The 16,427-nt window shown below is 57.6% G+C and overlaps 1 protein-coding gene across 1 annotated transcript in view; it reads right to left on the bottom strand.

Moving 5' to 3' along the window:
* Window positions 1–16,427, bottom strand: part of CACNA1C (calcium voltage-gated channel subunit alpha1 C) — a 473,070-nt gene that overhangs the window by 66,392 nt on the left and 390,251 nt on the right. The window contains exons 16-22 of the mRNA XM_059935013.1: window positions 16,112–16,226; window positions 14,867–14,987; window positions 14,515–14,584; window positions 9,244–9,376; window positions 6,567–6,696; window positions 5,420–5,479; window positions 1,723–1,829 (exon numbers count right to left, since the gene is read on the bottom strand). Of these exons, the coding sequence (XP_059790996.1) occupies window positions 1,723–1,829; window positions 5,420–5,479; window positions 6,567–6,696; window positions 9,244–9,376; window positions 14,515–14,584; window positions 14,867–14,987; window positions 16,112–16,226 (736 nt within the window). The remainder of the gene's footprint in view (window positions 1–1,722; window positions 1,830–5,419; window positions 5,480–6,566; window positions 6,697–9,243; window positions 9,377–14,514; window positions 14,585–14,866; window positions 14,988–16,111; window positions 16,227–16,427) is intronic.

Raw genomic sequence — 16,427 nt, forward strand, 5'->3', positions numbered from 1 at the left:
ATACACTTCCTAACTTTGTTGAGCCCTAGCTTCTTCATCTGTAAAACGGGGCAGTGATCACCTCACGAGCTTGTTGCAGGGATTAAATGAGAAAACGCACACGGACCATCTAGCAGCCTAACTGGCACATGTTGTGATGTGACTCCATGGTGGCTTTTATCATCAGGAACTTGAAGAAATACTGTACAAATGCGTGGAGGAGAATACTGACTTTGGGTGGAGGAGATACCTGGTGCTCAGCTGCAAACCCAAGTCCCAGGCAGCTGCCCATCACGCTCACTCTGTGCACAGCACACCCAGGCCTACAGGCAACGGCTCCGACACCGCAGACTCCGTGCACCTGGGACGCCAGGGCCCAGCCGGCTCCCCTGGGAGCACAGGCCACTGCTGCCCTCCAGGGGCACGCAGGCCCCTCACCCCGGCGGGCTGGCGGGCTCTCTGAAGTGTCCCTCACCCTCACCCACTAGCCGCCTTTGGAGAGCCTTTACCCTCCCTGGGACCTAAAACACGCGGTCCCATCAGCAAGGGCTGACCTCACTCCTCCCGTGTCAGGACGCTGTCCGCTCGAGAGTGGGGTGGGGCAAGTCCTATGTCTCTGGTTCACGACTCTCTGATCACAAAGGACTCAAAGGGCTGCCGGATCCATCCCAGCATCTCAGGAACAATGGGAGGGATGGACAGGCCAGACAGAGGGGGGAATTCTTGGCTCAAGGTTAAGAGTGATTTAGTGGCAGTGATGGGATTAGACCCACAGGCTCACAGGCAGACAGCCTGGGGTAAAATAACGATGATCCCAGCAAAGGGTCTCACTCTGAATGCCCCCAACTCCGCTCCTTCTAGGCCGACCACGGGGACAGCCTCTGGATGGAGCCCCAGATGCCTCTGCTCTGCCACTGGGGTGACCCGGGCCAAGTCTCAGGTCCTGACCTCAGTTTCTCTGTTTATAAAACAGTGATAACATCACTGGCCCTGCCTGCCTCATGGGTCCCGTGAGGGTCAGAGAGGAATGTGTAGGGAAAGTGTTTTGGAAGTTAAAGTACAGGGTCAGCACTATCAGGTGGTAGAATTCGGGAGAAACTACAAATCAGATCCTTTTAAACCTGAGCACGGTCACAGCCTTGGTTGAAGGTGGAATTGTCCGGAGAGCGTTTAAATTCCCTCAGGCCCTGGCTGTAGCCCAGACCAATTAAAGCAAAGCTTGGGGGGTGGGAGGGGTCCAGGCAAAGGTCTTGTTTTAAAGCTGCTCCGGTGATTCCCCTGTGCAGCCAGGAGTGAGGACCAGTCCGTCTTCTCTCTCCCTCCCTCTCCCTCTCTCATCAGGGGCTCTGACTGGAGACCGGAGAGGAAGGGGGGGTGGGGAGTCAGGGCTGGCCGTGGCCATGGCAGGCCTGGGCTGAGGGTGCCCGCGGAGCCGGTGGGAGGGCCCTGGAGACCTTCCTCTCTCGTAACTGGGCCGGGCCCGCCTGCTGGGCGAGATCCAGACATGGAAAGAGATCCTCGCTTCGGTCAATGTACCCCAAGGGTCCCACCACTGAGGACCCAGACGCCAAAAGCCACAGCCGCCGGCGAGGCCCCGTCCCGCTCCCAGCCTAGTTCCGCCGTGGCCACAGGCAGGCCTCCCCGCCACCAGCTGTCCTCTCCCCCCACCCCTGGCTCCTGGCTGTCCTCTCCGACACTGTCCCCCATCCACGCCTCCCTCGGGGGCCAAGGGGCCCCACTCACTGGATGCCGAAGGAGATGAGGGACACGCTGACCACCAGCAGGTCCAGGATGTTGAAGTAGTTCCGGCAGAAGGAGCCCTTGTGCAGGAAGGCCCCGTAGGCGGTCATCTGGGGGGACATGGGGAGGCGCGGCATGAGCAGCCCCCTGGGCTCCAGAGACCCCTCCCCCCACCCCTCCCCACGCGGCATCTCCGGCCGGGCCCAGGTGAAGAGCAGGGAAGTGACGGAGGGCTGGGGGGCAGGCAGGACAGGAGGAGACACGGTGCCGGGAGCGTCTGCTGCTGCAGCCCCTGAAGGCTCCCCGCCCAGGACTGTCAGCGGCCCTTCGGTCCTGCATCTGCAGCCCTTGCGCCCCTGTACGCTCAGGTCCCCCCCCCACCCCCCGCTTCCAAGCTCTCTCCACCTCAGGGCTCGCCTAGGACACGGTCCTCTGGGGGGGACCCCCAGTGGGGACCAGCCACCTGGCTTCCCAGGACTTTCCCAGTTTAGTCCCAGGCAATCCCTCAGTCTCGGGCAGACCCTAACGCCCGGAGTTCCACCAAGGCCGCTGGCACCCCGCATCCGTCCCCAGCCTCAGGCAGTGCTGATGACCTACGCCTATACTCTGAGCTCCATCCCACTGTCTGGTTCTGGAGCCGGGTGCTCAGAGGGGCCGTGGGCACCGCAGTAAGAGCGCTGGTCTGGAACCAGGCCACCTGAGCTTGAAGCCCACCCTCTGCACTTTGAGTGCCCAGGGCAAGTTGCTCAACTTCCCTGAGTCTCATCTGAGAAATGGGGCAACGACATCCTCTACCCTGGAGGGTTGTAAGCGCCCTCGGGAATTACATGTAAAGCCCTTAGGTCACTGTCCTGCAGGTGGCAAGCGCCATGCCAGGCGAGCTTCTCTACAGAGGACCGGACTCGGCCGGAGCGCCAGGCCTTGGATTTCGGGTCCCTCCTGTGACGGGGCACGACGCTCAGTGGCCCCCTCTGTAAAGTCGCGTCCCCTTCCCTGCCGTTGTGAGGCGCCTGCTGGAGAACCACGTGAACGCCCCTCGGAGACTGAGAAGGGACCACGTCAGGGGTGATGACTGTCTCGGGTTTGCTGTCACCACCCCCCTCGGAGCTCAGCCTAGAGCCGCTGTTGAGGCCCCACAAACACCGGTCCGATTTCCTTGACGTGAACTAAGGGCCAGTGGACTTCCAGGTGAAGGGCTGAAGGGTCACAGCCGTGAAGCGACAGCCAGAGGGGGAAACTTGGAGCTGACGGCTTAGAGCTTGGGAGCAGCTCCCTGGTCGCCTGGGGCCCAATCTATCTCTTTGGAAACAGAGCGTGCGCAAAGCAGCCTGTCCGCGGAGCGATACAAAAGCAAACACAGGGGAAATTGGCAAAAATAGCTCTTGGAACCTAATTCTTCCCACTTATCTCCTGCAGGAGGGGGTCACAGGGGACTCAGGCACCTGTGTCCTGCAAGAGCTTCCAGAAGTGGGTGGATTACGTGAAGGGTGGCAGGGGAATACAGTTGGAGATCTGTCCCAAAGGCCTGCCATCTGGAGGGGCTGCTGCCCTGTCTCTTAGTGGAGGTCTGGGCCCCCGAGTGCGGGCCCGGGTGCTTCCATGGTTTGTGTTACCTGAGAGGCCCTGAGCCCCGAAGGCTGGCGAGTGTGTGTGTGTGTGTGTGTGTGTGTGTGTGTGTGTGTGTGCAGGCCATCTGCCCAGGCAGGGCCAGAGGAAGGGTGGCCATAGGAGAAAGGGCAGGTGGACGCTGGGAAAACGGGGCATTTATTTGAAAGTTCCCTGTGACATCCAGGGAGTCAGGGACCCAGTGCAGGATCCCCCTTTTACCCTGTCTGTTGACTGCCACCCACCCCGCTCCTGCTCCTGAAGTCCTAACCTTTGCCCAGGAAGAGCCTCGCTGGGGAGAGAAAAGGGTCAAACTCTGGGCTGGGAGGGCAGGACGCCCCCCCGTCCAGCCAGCTCCTCTCCGGGCAGCGACGCTGCTCACTGAACGCATCTTACCTCCTGCGATCTCTACTCGCGGGTTCTGGTCCCACCTCCCTCCTCCTCTAGGTGACAGCCCTTGGCATCATTCAGGCCAACTGTCCTGGTCCCACAAGGCTAAACGTGCCCAGGCCTTGCAACTGTCCCTGACACTGGGCACCTCTCCTGCCTGACGGTCACCTCCGCCGGGCAGCATGCCGGGCCCACAGGTGGGGCAGAGGGACCCGGGGGAAGAGGCGCAGGCAGTGTCCTGGGGCTGGGCTCCACCTAGAGGCACAGTCAGCGTAAAAGCGGGAAGCAGAGGGGGAGGGTGGGCGGAAGAGAGGGTCTCGCCAGGACCGTGCTTGTAAGGAGACGGCAGCCTTGGAGGAGAAGGAGCACCGTTGAGGCCCACCCGGGAGCTCCGGGGAGGGTCTGAGGCCGGGAAAGAGTGTGGTGTTTGTGTGCCTCCCTGAGTCTGGAGTCCAGGGAAGGGCGTCCACGCAGCCGGGCGGCCCTGGTTCCCTCCCCCCACCCCCGGGGTCAGAGAGAAAACCCGAGGAACACTCCTGGTTTCCTCTTGGTTAACGTCTGGTTAGCTGGAACCAGGGGGTCTGGACAAAAAAAAAGAAGGCACGCGAAAGTGACCACTCAGGTTGTATGTGGATGTGACAGGCCGTCCCCGCCTGAAGGAGGCCGGGAGGGAGGGTCTGGGGCTGCCACACGTGCAAGGTGGGAGGAGCCCGGACCCGGGGGAGGCACCGAGTGGAGCAGCCCCGCCGACCGTGGTGAGGGTGACCTCCAGGCCCTGGGAGAGAACGGTAGTCACACACACTCCCTCGACTCGGAACTCGCCCCCGAAGCTCGGGTGGCCTGGGAAACTTGGAAACCCTAACAGAGTAGATGTAAGTAATATATTAATTGTATATTAATAGAAATAACAAAATAAAGCTCGGGGCAAACGCCTGCCATCCGAAGCTGCTCAGACGTGGGCTCTACCGTGCTGGGGTCACAGGGCTGGAGTGGGTCCGGGCCTGGGGGTCCAGCCCCTCAGCCCTGGGCTCTGGGCTCCACACTGAGCCCTGGAGGACATGGCTCCCTCCTCCAGGCCCGGGGCAAGGGGCGAGTCACCAGAGCCTTGGGGGTAACCCAGGGCTCAGAGGTGTCTACAGGGTCTGTCCAAAGCCCTCGGTTGGGACACTGGCCTTGGCCCTGTGATCACCGCCACACAGGCCTGTGCTGACAAGAGGCATCCCGAGGGCACAGGCAGCGTGGCTCCTGGAGGCCCCTGAGCTTTCCCACTTTGGTTGTTTGTGTGGCATCTCCTCTGGGCAGGAGGAGGAAAGGACGGTTCCAGGCCGGGGCAGGCGTGGTTTCCAGAGGCGGTGGGGGGCGGGGGGCGCCCGGCCAGCATCAGTCCGACACTGTGCACAAGGCACAGAGTGAGGGGCACAGATTCCTCCAGTTTCAGACTTGACAGTAAAAACGCGTGAAAGAAACAAGAGGAAAGGGGCAGAGCACAGAGAGAGGAGGCTTTGCTGCGTGCGTTACCTTGAGGATAATTTCTAACGTAAAGATACTAGTGAAGACATAGTCTGCGTTGCCTAGGATCTGAAAGATAAGCACAACCAGATTAGTGGCTCCGAGTGACCGGACAACAGAGCGTGTGTTAGCAGCAGAGCAGCGACAGCCGGACAGGACAGGGCAGGACAGGGCAGGAGCAGGGGGCACGCATTACCTTCAGAGCAATTTCAATGGTGAAAATGGTAGTGAAAACAATGTCAAAATAAAACAGAATCTGTAAAACAAAGAGACACAGGGTGGGGATGGGGCAGGGACGGGAGAAGCAGGACGGGAGGAGGGGTCACCAGCAGCGGAGTCACACGCCCAAAGCAGGGAGCCTTTCCATGGGGACACAGTGGAACGGGTTAGAGGACCAGAGGCTCTGGCACAGCACTGGGTCCTGAAGTCCCCAGATCTGTGAGGGGAGCTTCCAGGGCCGACCCAACTGGTCCTGGGTCTGGTTGGGCGCTTTTCTCATGAATCCAGTTTACTTACAAACCCAAATCAGACCGCTGGGATGCTTGTCAAAAGGACAGCGTGGGGTTTGCTTTTCTTTGCATGAAGATGCAAAATGCTTAATTCGCATTGGCGTGACGAGCTAGCCTCTCACGTTCGTGGGACTCTACACTGCCGCTGTGCCCTTCAGGGGGCGGAAGGGTGCACCCCAGGCTAGGGGCAGGCTCCGGGGTTCATGCTTTACTACGTCTCAGGTGACGGATCAGAGTGAGGGCCAGCGCCTTTCCCAGTAAGAAAGCTCTGGACCACGCAGGCTGCAGGACCACCGGCTGGCTTGGCAGGTGGTGGACTCTTCCCTTCGTGCCCACCTGGCTGGGATTTGATAAAGTTTCGAGGCTTCGAGATATGGCAGGTCTTACTCTGGCCTTTGATGTAGGTCACCAGAGCCTAGGGTGGTCTCCAAATTTAGTTTAGACTTTGCAGAGGGTCACTGAGGCCCTCCTATACGAGGGCGGCCTCATCAGAGCACCTGTCTGCCACTGCCCCCCGGGGGCCAGGACAGGCCAGTGTACCTCGGGGCAAAGTGTAAACCGCTCAGTTCCAGGGAGGTGGGCCCCCGGGGAACATCCGCGGGCCGTGGAGTCTGCTGTGGCCCGTCAGGCTGGCCCGGGGCGCTGGGCCCATGGTCTCCTCCTGCTAACGGTCCTAAGCCGGGTTTCCACCCAGCTCTCACCTCCTAAGGAAATGTCTGCTGTGCCTCTGACCCCGAGATGTGGGCTGGGCTCTGGACTGAACGGGGGGACCGGGCAGCCCCAGAAGCCGGGGGCCACACGGCGGGGGCGGGGCGCAGGGGCCGAGGTGCCTACGTGGTTCCTGAAGGAGGTGTGCTGGACGGGGTCCTCGGCAGCCAGGGAGATGCTGCTGAGCAGGATGAAGAAGAGGATCAGGTTGGTGAAGATGGAGTCGTTGACGATGCGATGGCACTGGAGACGGAACCTGCAGGGGAGCGGGGGGGGCCGTCACACGGGGCCGGGGCCTCCGCTCCTCCGGCCCCGAGTCGCCCTGCTGCAGGGAAGCGACAGCCTCACCGCCCGCCACACCGTGTGCCCACCCGCAGGGCCTCGGGGCAGCGCCTGAGACCTTCGGCAACCCCTACATTTCGCACACTGCCGTGACATCATCCACCGGCTTTCATTTGGGGTCGTCTTTCCCATCATTAAAAATAACGGCTTTGTGAGATCCGCTTCACGTGTTTACATACAGGGAGCAACAGAGCCCCCCAGAAGCGTGGGCGCCCAGACTCCGAGGAGACCTGCTTCCGTGGCAGTAAGTCAATCCCGCGCCTCGGCACAATGACGAAGAACGACACACCTCACCCCGAGCGCTCACGGTAGATCCTTGGACGCCGAGGGTGTCATTTATACCGTCTCATCTCGACAGTAGGAGGGGAGAAGGGTGTGATTATCATCTTTATTTTATAGATAAAAACCACTGACACCAGGAAGGACAGGCCTGCCCAGACACTGTGTGTGTGTGTGTGTGTGTGTGTGTGTGTGTGTGTGTCTGTGTGTGCGCATGCATGTGTGTATGTCTGTGTGTCTGTGTGTGTGTGTGTCTGTGTGTCTGTGTGTGAGTGTGTGTGTCTCTGTGTGTGTGTCTGTGTGTGAGTGTGTGTGTCTCTGTGTGTGTGTCTGTGTGAGTGTGTCTCTGTGTGTGTGTGTGTGTGTGCATGTGTGTGGCCAGGGCTTGAACCCGGCCTTCAGGCTTCTGCTCCTGGCGTATGGCTGACTAAATGCTCTGAGAGACCTTACTGATGCAGAAGCACCAAATCCTGGAAAGGACAAGCTTTCTGAGACAATTCTGGTTTCACGAGAGTTAGGAAAGGTCTGCAGCGATCCTCCCCAAACAAACAAGCCGATCCACTGAGCTGGGGTCTGTGTGGCATGCAGCCAGGATGGGCAGAGGCGCCTGAGGAGGCCAGTGGCAGCACTGCTGTCAGGAAACTTCGAGCCAGTCGGAGGTGGGGCAGAGGAGCCCGGGACCCCTAGGCGGAGCCATTGTCCTCAAGGAGCAACTGGAAGAAAGCTTCCCAGTCCTAATTTAGGTCCGTGGGAATCTTGCTGATTAAGATGAAGTATTGAGGTCACAATCAAAGATCATTAAACACTCAAGAAGATAAGCCACTAAGATGGGAATCGAAGAAACTACAAATAATTGACTTAGACGGCCCCTCCCCAAAGACTGTGTATATTGGAAACATCAGATACACGTTATAGAACAGCTATATTTGAAATGTTTAATGGAATAAAGGACTTGACCACAAAGATGATGAATCAACAAGAAACTCAGACATAGACAGATGGAGCTGGAAAACCAAGCAAGACCTGGAACTGTCTGAAGTGAAAAGATATAAGCTGATGTGAAAACTGGTTTACACAGTAACATAGAGATGAAGAGAGAATTGAGAAATTGGAAGATGTATCTGAAGAAATGACCTAGAATTCCAACCGAGAGACTAAGAGATGAATGATATGAAGATGTGAATGTGTGAGCTGGGAAGGACAGAATGGGAAGGTATAACTTGTGTCTACTTGGACCAGCTGGAGAGAAGGAAGATGAGGCAGTGTGTAAAGAGACTATCCTGCAACTTTCCAAGAATTAGCTATTCTTTTCCTAATCTTTAATGTCGCTCAAGAACTGACAAAAATATAAATCCATAGACTTAAGAAGCGTAACATATTCCAAGCAGGATAAATGGAAAGAAATCCATGGTGGTAAAAGTGCACAACCCCAGAGATAGCAGATGATGTTAAACGCCGCTGGAGACAAGGGGCAGATTCTGACAAAGGAACAATCGTAGGAATTCCGACTTCACAGTGGAATAACACATCTAACACGCTGAAGGCTAAAACCCATCAGCCTGAAAGTGTGTACACAGCCAAACTACCTTTCAAGCACAAGAAATGAAAAGGATTACAGATAAACAGAGGCCAAGTGAATTTTCCATAAAAGAACTTATGAGGAATGTACTTTAAGGAGGAAAGAAAATGATTGCCGAAGGATGGCTTGAGATGCATAAAAAATGGTGAACAGATAAAATAGTAAGTGGTATGTAAATCCAAACATACGCTGTCTACACAGGTACTCATGTCTGACTTGTCGTGTTGGAAATAAAGATCGGGACCAAAATACTCATCCACCATAACATGTTAAGGTAGGAGGGCTGCGAGGAGTTAAAGTAGTGTAACTATTTTAACTCCTTCTATTTTGCAGGAGAAGGTTTAGGACCTTGTTCAACTTTAGGCTTTGTTAAGTTAAATGTAATCACCAACAGAATAGAAATAGAGTTTACACATTTCACAAAATGGAGAGAAAAACAAACCCAGGCCTTCTGATTCAGAATCCAGGACCCTCTTCCCTAAATCCACGCCTGTTTACGCAAGCTGCGGGGAGCTGAGAGAGTCCCAGGCCCACCCAGAGGCTGGAGGGTGCTGACACCTGCTGGGCTTGCGTCACAGAGAGCGCGAAGCCCCGTCCACACACCTGTTGTTTGGGCTGAAGATGAAGAAGGCGCTGGCTTCTGGCATGGGCACCGCCTTCTCCTTCAGGTGCAACTCAGAGAGGGGGCGTGGGCGGGGGCCCACGGGCATCTCAGGCTCCTCCTCATCCTCTTCTCCTGCAAGAAAAAAGCACCGCTCTAAATAGCTCCACGGCTCCCGCTTATTTTTACCACCATGCTGCTTACTTCCAGATGCCTTCCTACGGACAGGAATCAGACATCATCCACATCTCTGGAAACGAAGGGGACCAACCAAGACACCCAGCTCTCTCCCCGTGGGCACGGCTGGAGCTCATCTCTGCTAGAGGAAGACTCTCCGGCAGCACACGAGAGGGGGCTGAGAGTAGGGTGACCAACTCAAAACCTGTCCTTGTTTTTAAATGGAAATTCCCACATCCCAGGAAACCCTCAGTCCCCTGCAAATCGGGGTGGTTGGTCATCCTAGTGGTCAGGCACTAGCGACAGGTGACCAGGTGAGACTGGGGCACTGCCAAGTGTCCTCGCCCTTCTGGACTGCAGGCAGGGGAAAGGGCGTGGCTCAGCTGACCTGACACCCCGGCAAACAACCCCATCCTTGAATGTTCCAGGAGCTTCAAGTCGACATTCTCCCTATGCCTGAAAACACAAGAAAACACTGTGCTGCAAGCCAGTCGGGCCGTAATCCTGCCCTAACAGGCCCTCCGTCCAAAGGTCTAGACGCTGACACCAGTTACAGAAGCACTTTGTTCTCCAGGCCAGCGGCCACACTGAATGTGGACCACAGGCAGACAAGCTCACTGGCCATGGAAGGAAACTGCATACCCGGTTCTTGTCCAAGGTACTTAAAAATGTTTAGAAGGGGATGGAAGTTAGGAGCATGCCTTGATCCAAATCTTGGCTCTGTTTCTTTCTGGCTGTTTAAGTTAGTGTCTCTGTGCCTCAGTTTCCCCATCCGTGAGATGGGATAATAGCACGTATGTACCTCAGAATGGCGCTATTACAATCTCCACCCATGGTAGACACTCCAAGACTGTAAATTAGTGTCTAGCATCTTCCTCAGTCTGTCTGCTCTTTGCCTGTTATTTCCCAGAAGACCTTCCACTCACATCAAACTATTCTCTGAACACTCACTGTAGCGGGCTGAATAGCGTCCCCCCAAATCCATGCCCACCCGGAGCCACAGGATGTGACCTTATTTTGGAAAATGCATCTTTGCAGATGTCATTAGCTACGATGCTGTCACAGTGGACGAGGGTGGGCCCTCGTTCCGGGGACTGTTGTCCTCGTAAGGAGACATAGGGAAGAAGGACAGAGGCAGAGATGGGGGTGAGGCTGCAACAGCCAAGGAGCTCGAAGGGGCTGCACTGGCCGGCAGGGTGGGGACTCTCCCCAGAGCCGCTGGAGGGAGCTCGGCCCTGCCGGCATCTCGATGTCTGGCTTCCAGGCTCCAGAGCTGTGAGAGGATGAAGTTCTGTTGTTGAAGCCCGTGTCCGGGGGCCCCATGAAGGCGGCTCAGCTCTCTCCTTGCTTGACCTGCCCGTCAGCCCCTCCGCAGAGCTGTGGGCACCCCCGGCTCAGACAGCGCCTTCACCGGCCTTCCTGAGTCCCTGCACCCAGGAAGGACCTTACCGTGAATCCCAGCAGCACCTCCGGCCTCCCACACCCACCTGGCACTTGGGACAAAAACGCCTCGGATGCGTGACTTTAAATGTACCTGGCTCCGTCTCTTCATGTGCTGAAAGCCCTGCAGAGAGAACCCCCCTGGCACGTGGAAGCCTCATTTCCTGCTGATGATTTAACAACACTGGCTTTACGAGGAAGGGGACTGTGCAGAAGGTCCGGTGGAGAGATGGCTCTGGGCAGTGGACCTCGGGGACCAGCCACAGGTCTGTGCTCCCTCCCGGTTACCACGGAGCCAGGTGGGGCGGAGCAAAAGAGCCTGGCACAGAAAGCGGTTCTTTATCAAGCAAGAGGCAACCAAGGACCGAAGGCTTCTCTGGAGGACCAGCAGATCACAGGCACAGATCAGATTCCCTCCCTTGAGTAATTAGAGCTGACCGGCAGGCAATGAATATTTTCAGCAGAAGAGCGGCACACAATGGAAGATGGCGTCCAGGAGAGGCTTGAAGCTTCCTAACTAACCTTGGCAAGGTCTCCTATTAAAGCAAAATCAGTGAAGCCAGAGTGGGCTTACATCATGGCATCTATACGAGGAATTTAACTGGAGGATCTCAGGTCCCGCCTGGCTCTGTCCTCTTTCCAGTTTTGCTCTAAATGACCCAACACTTTCTTATTCAGGAATATCTGAGAACAGGTAATTGAATGCTTATTTAATCATCTGTGTTTATAGAAAAACACGTTTGCCAGGTTTGTGCGCCTCTAAGGTCCTTGTGGAGAATCGTGTGTACTCTTTTGTCCTGCGAGTGATGTTTAAGAGGAAACTACTGCGGAAGGACAAACCAAACTTGTAAAGGGTCACAAGGTTGCCGGCACATGATGCTTTGCATGTACGACGCGTGAGGAGAGAGGTGACGGGTTAGGGGAAGTCAGGTAGAGCTCCTTCTGGGGTGGGCAGCCAACCGCCCAGACGCCCGAGGCCCGTGGAACCCCTCGCTGCTGTTATCTCATCGCAGCTCTCAGAGGCTTGGAGAAGCGGGGAAAGCAAGGCCCGGCCGCTTTCCAGATGGCGCTTCCAGAACTCAGCAGGAAAAACGTGGCGGGCAGAGCTAAATGCCCACCCTCGGGCCTTGCCGCCCCGGGCCCCATGCTCACCGCGGTGATTCTGCTCACAGCCGGTTCAAGTCAAAATACTGTTTCTGACACCGCGGGCGCACAGCGCGCTGGACGCAAAGCCATGGCCTTGCCCTCAAGGAGCAGCCACGCCTCCGTGCAGCCCCAGAGTCCAGCCGCCCTAAAAGGCCAACCTGCAGAGCAAGGCTGGGACACACTCCCCGCGCTGATACCTTCTCTCAACTGGCTCAACTCGGCCCTCAGAGCCGCCTTCACCCTCCCGCCTCTCCAGCTTCTCTGTCCAGCCGGCCTTGCCTCCAAACACCCCCAAGGGCCGCCCCCTCTACGTCTCCAGCTGGTCCCCTGCGCCCTGCTGCCATCACCCTGCCTGGACGGCTGCATGAGCATCCCCACTGCCCCAGCCTACTCTGTTTTTACACCACAGCCAGAGCGAGTCTTTTGCAAGGTAAGTCAGACGTGGGCTGAGAACCTCCTGTGGTCCCCCCAGCATCAGCCGGGACCCATCCCTCTGCGTGGCCTTGGGGGCTGTCCCACCCGCTCCTGCCCCGTCTCCTGCCCCACCCCCGGCCCTGTGCCTGCTCTGGTCCCACAGCAGATGGGTGCGATTGCCCGAGATTCTGTGCTTGCTGGTCCCTCCACCTAGAAAGCTCTTCCCTCAATCATCTCCACACACCTGGTTCCTCTGACTCAGGGCTCAGCCCAGAGGTCACATCCTCAAAGGGGCCCTAGTGACCACACAGCCAGGGCAGCACCGCCCACTTGGTACCTCTAATACGGCCCTTGGTTTTATGCTCTTCCTGGTGTTTCCTTTCTGGTTGGTTTGCTTTCTTGCTCTTTGTCTGCCTCCCACTACAATGGGGGCCCCCGAGAGCAGTGGCCTTCTCTGTCCCCCATGGTCCAGGGCCCGGCACACAGTAGGTGCTTTATAAGCAGTTATTAAACCAATGAATGGACGTCCCCCTGGTTTTGTCCAGCTCTGTGTCCATGAAAACAGGATGGTCCGGAAGTAACTTCTTCCCTCTCCAGCTCCCCGACTGCAGACCCAGTCGGGACCACCTGCTCTGCGACCCCCCCGCCGCCCACCTCCCCGCACTGCTCTCTCCTGGAGCCCCTGCAGCAGCCCAGGCCTCTCCCACAGCGTCTGGACTGAGCCACACATTCTCTGGTGTCATCTCACTTCCTTTTCACGTGTACTTATTAATTTTCAGCCCTTAGTGACTCTTAAGCACATCTGTATGTTCACTCAAATAAATGAATCAATTAGATAAAGGCACCATCTTGGCACAAAGCTTTCCTTCCTGGGTGAGGTGATGTTTCTAAAATGTTGTGTATACAAAGCTGGGAGGCTCCAACCAACCGGCGAGCTTTGCAGATTGAACCAGGAGGGGAGGCCTGAAAGGCCACTGCTGGGCAGCGGGGCTGCTTTGTGGGGACTAGGAACAGGCGCCTCCTGCAGGGGGTCCCGCGATTAACAAAACCTACCTAAGATCAGTTAGCTCCCCGTCCATATTCAATTTCCCCCCCCATTACCTCAAAATGTCACCTAAAAGTTTATTTGCTCATTTAGGATCAAGGCAAGACCCGCCCGCTGCATTCGGTAGATATTTCTGGTCTGTCTTTGAAATTCTGTAATAGTTTCCGCCCAGAAGGGCTTTAAGGCTTCAAAAGGTTTGGTGTCCGGCAAACAGACACCCTTCCGCCCTCCTTTCTGTCCGAGCCCCAGGAAGCCAAATCCTCTTTCCCAGCAGACAGACTGCGGAGGGAAAGGGAAAAGGAGGCCGGGCGCGGTCACGAATGCAGAAGGTTCTCAGGCTCCCGAAGGGGCTGTGACCTGACACAGCCCAACCTGTGCGGGGAGGGGTGTCAGCGAGACCCACGGTGCCTTGACGGTGTGTCGTGACTTTGAGCTTGAAGCTCGTGATAACATCTGCAATTCTCTGTAGAAGGAGGGCAGGTCAGGGCTCACACAGGGTGTGGTTTCCTGATGCAGGGAAGTGGCTCCTGAGGGGGGCTGATGGGCTCCTGACGTGAAACCCTCTCCAGGGGGCCTGCCTGCCAGTTTACGGACCAGACGGCAGAGCTCTGAACGCATCCTGCAGAGCAGCGAGCGGTGGTGGCCACGCTGTTCTCGGCACCGCCTTCCGGGTGAGGACAGGACAGATTTGGGATTTATTATCAAGTGAGCAAGATGCTGTGACATATGTTATCCTAACAAGTTATGTAACTTAATAATGATTTTACAACATAGGCTCTAATAAACCTTAAATGTATATGGAATCCAGCTTCCAAGAGACCCAAAGGCATCGCTCAAACACGACACGACGCATTCAACCTTCTGTTGTTATTATGAGGAAACAAGGAGCAAAGTACCCTGCCCTCCAGAGGATAACCGGCAGTGCTGCAGCCGAGTCGGGGGGATCTGGCAGGGCCCCTGCTTGTGGGGGAACTGGGGCCAGCACGTGGCTTTACAGTTGGGTGTCCACCCCCAGACCCCCCCACCCCCAGGCCAGGCTGCGGGCTGGTACCTGTGGTTTCCGGGTTGGGGTAGGAACTCTTGTCCTCATTCTCGTTGGGCTGGAGGTCGTCCATGTTGATCTAGGCAGCCAAGGAGAGAAGGAGGGTCCAGTCAGACAACGTCCACAGCTTTAGAGGCTTCGGGTAGCCTTGAAATTGCCCCCTAGTCTAGGCTGAGCTGTCGACTCAGAAACACACCCCTTTTCCTTTGCACACATCCCTCAGGACACCAGCAGAGGGCTGGCCTTCCTTCTCTCTGCACCAGCTCTGCTGTCCACCCTCCCCAGCCCCTTCTTCCCCCTCCTCCCCTGGTGTCTGGCCCAGGAGGACCGTGCCCTCCTCCCCTGGGCCTCGGCCCCTCACCTTGGTGGCAGGGGGGGACTCTCCATCCGCAGTGATGGATTTCAGCTCAATTTTCTCCTCCTTGGTCTCCTCCACGGCCGGCTTCTCCACCACCTCTTGTTTCTTCTCTGGGCTGGCAGTCCTGGCCGGTCAGCAGGAGGGAAAAGAAAGGGATGTTGGCCAGATTGATAGGGAGCTGCCCTGTGCTCTGTTGGGGCCCATGCCATGAGGCTCAATCACAGGGACGCTGGGCCTCGCCTGGCTCTGTCCCAGCCCAGCTCTGTCCCAGCCCGGCTCTGTCCCATCCCGGCTCTGTCCTCGCCCGGCTCTGTCCTAGCCTGGCTCTGTCCTTGCCCGGCTCTGTCCCTGCCTGGCTCTGTCCCCACCCGGCTCTGTCCCATCCCGTCTCTGTCCCATCCCGGCTCTGTCCTTGCCCGGCTCTGTCCCTGCCTGGCTCTGTTCCATCCCGGCTCTGTCCCATCCCGGCTCTGTCCCATCCCAGCTCTGTCCCATCCCGGCTCTGTCCTCGCCTGGCTCTGTCCCATCCCGGCTCTGTCCTTGCCCAGCTCTGTCCTCGCTCGGCTCTGTCCCATCCCGGCTCTGTCCCATCCCAGCTCTGTCCCATCCCGGCTCTGTCCCATCCCGGCTCTGTCCCATCCCGACTCTGTCCTTGCCCGGCTCTGTCCCTGCCTGGCTCTGTCCCCACCCGGCTCTGTCCCATCCCGACTCTGTCCCATCCCGGCTCTGTCCCATCCCGGCTCTGTCCTCGCCTGGCTCTGTCCAGCATTCAGTCGAAGAGTCCAGCTTCTCAGCGGCTCAGTCCCCGTCTAACCCAGAGAAAGGTTCCTGGAGAACCCTGCTCAGTACTCAGCAGAGGTGTGGCCCGTGACAGTCCACGCAGACAAGGACGAAGACAGAGTGGGGCCCTGGCTTGTCTTCTCATCGCTCCTCAGCTGGAGCTGGACCTCTCCTCTGAGCGGCTGCCGCCCCCTGCCCTCCCCTCTACTCCCACCACCTCTCATGACCTCCCTTCTCAATAGAGAACCCGCCACCTTCCTGGACAGGTGGGGCTACACACCTTCCCAGAGCTGTAAGTCACGGTGGTCCCCGCTTAGAGCAATGCCCAGGAATCAGGGGAGAGGCTCGACTCACACAGAGAGCCCCCAGCCAGCCCCCTTCCAGGAGGGGTGGCCAGGCAGGGCGGAGCATCTCCTGAGCGCCGGGGGGCGCGGCACCCGAGGCTGGGCCGCGGAAGCCGGCGGTTACCTGGCCAGCTTCTTCCTCTCCTTCTCTTCTTCCTCCTCCTTCTGGGCAGAGGTGAGGCTCTCGGCGTCAGCCAGGTTGTCCACGGCAATGGCCAAGAACACATTCAGTAGAATATCTGTTTGTGCCCATTCTTAAAGAAAATGACCCTTGGACTTGGGGTTGTGGATGGGCACGGGGGCGGGAGGGGGCAGGACACGCGGGGGCAGAGCTCCCCCCAGGGAGGGGCTCCGAGCCCCATCACCCCACTAGCTTCCCGGGGTTTTCCGAGGGGTCGAGCGCAGGCCCGCTGGCAGGCTGGGGCCGGGGGCGGCGCGGG

This window comes from Balaenoptera ricei, chromosome 10 (genome assembly GCF_028023285.1).
Source record: "Balaenoptera ricei isolate mBalRic1 chromosome 10, mBalRic1.hap2, whole genome shotgun sequence".
Classification (NCBI taxonomy): Eukaryota; Metazoa; Chordata; class Mammalia; order Artiodactyla; family Balaenopteridae; genus Balaenoptera; species Balaenoptera ricei.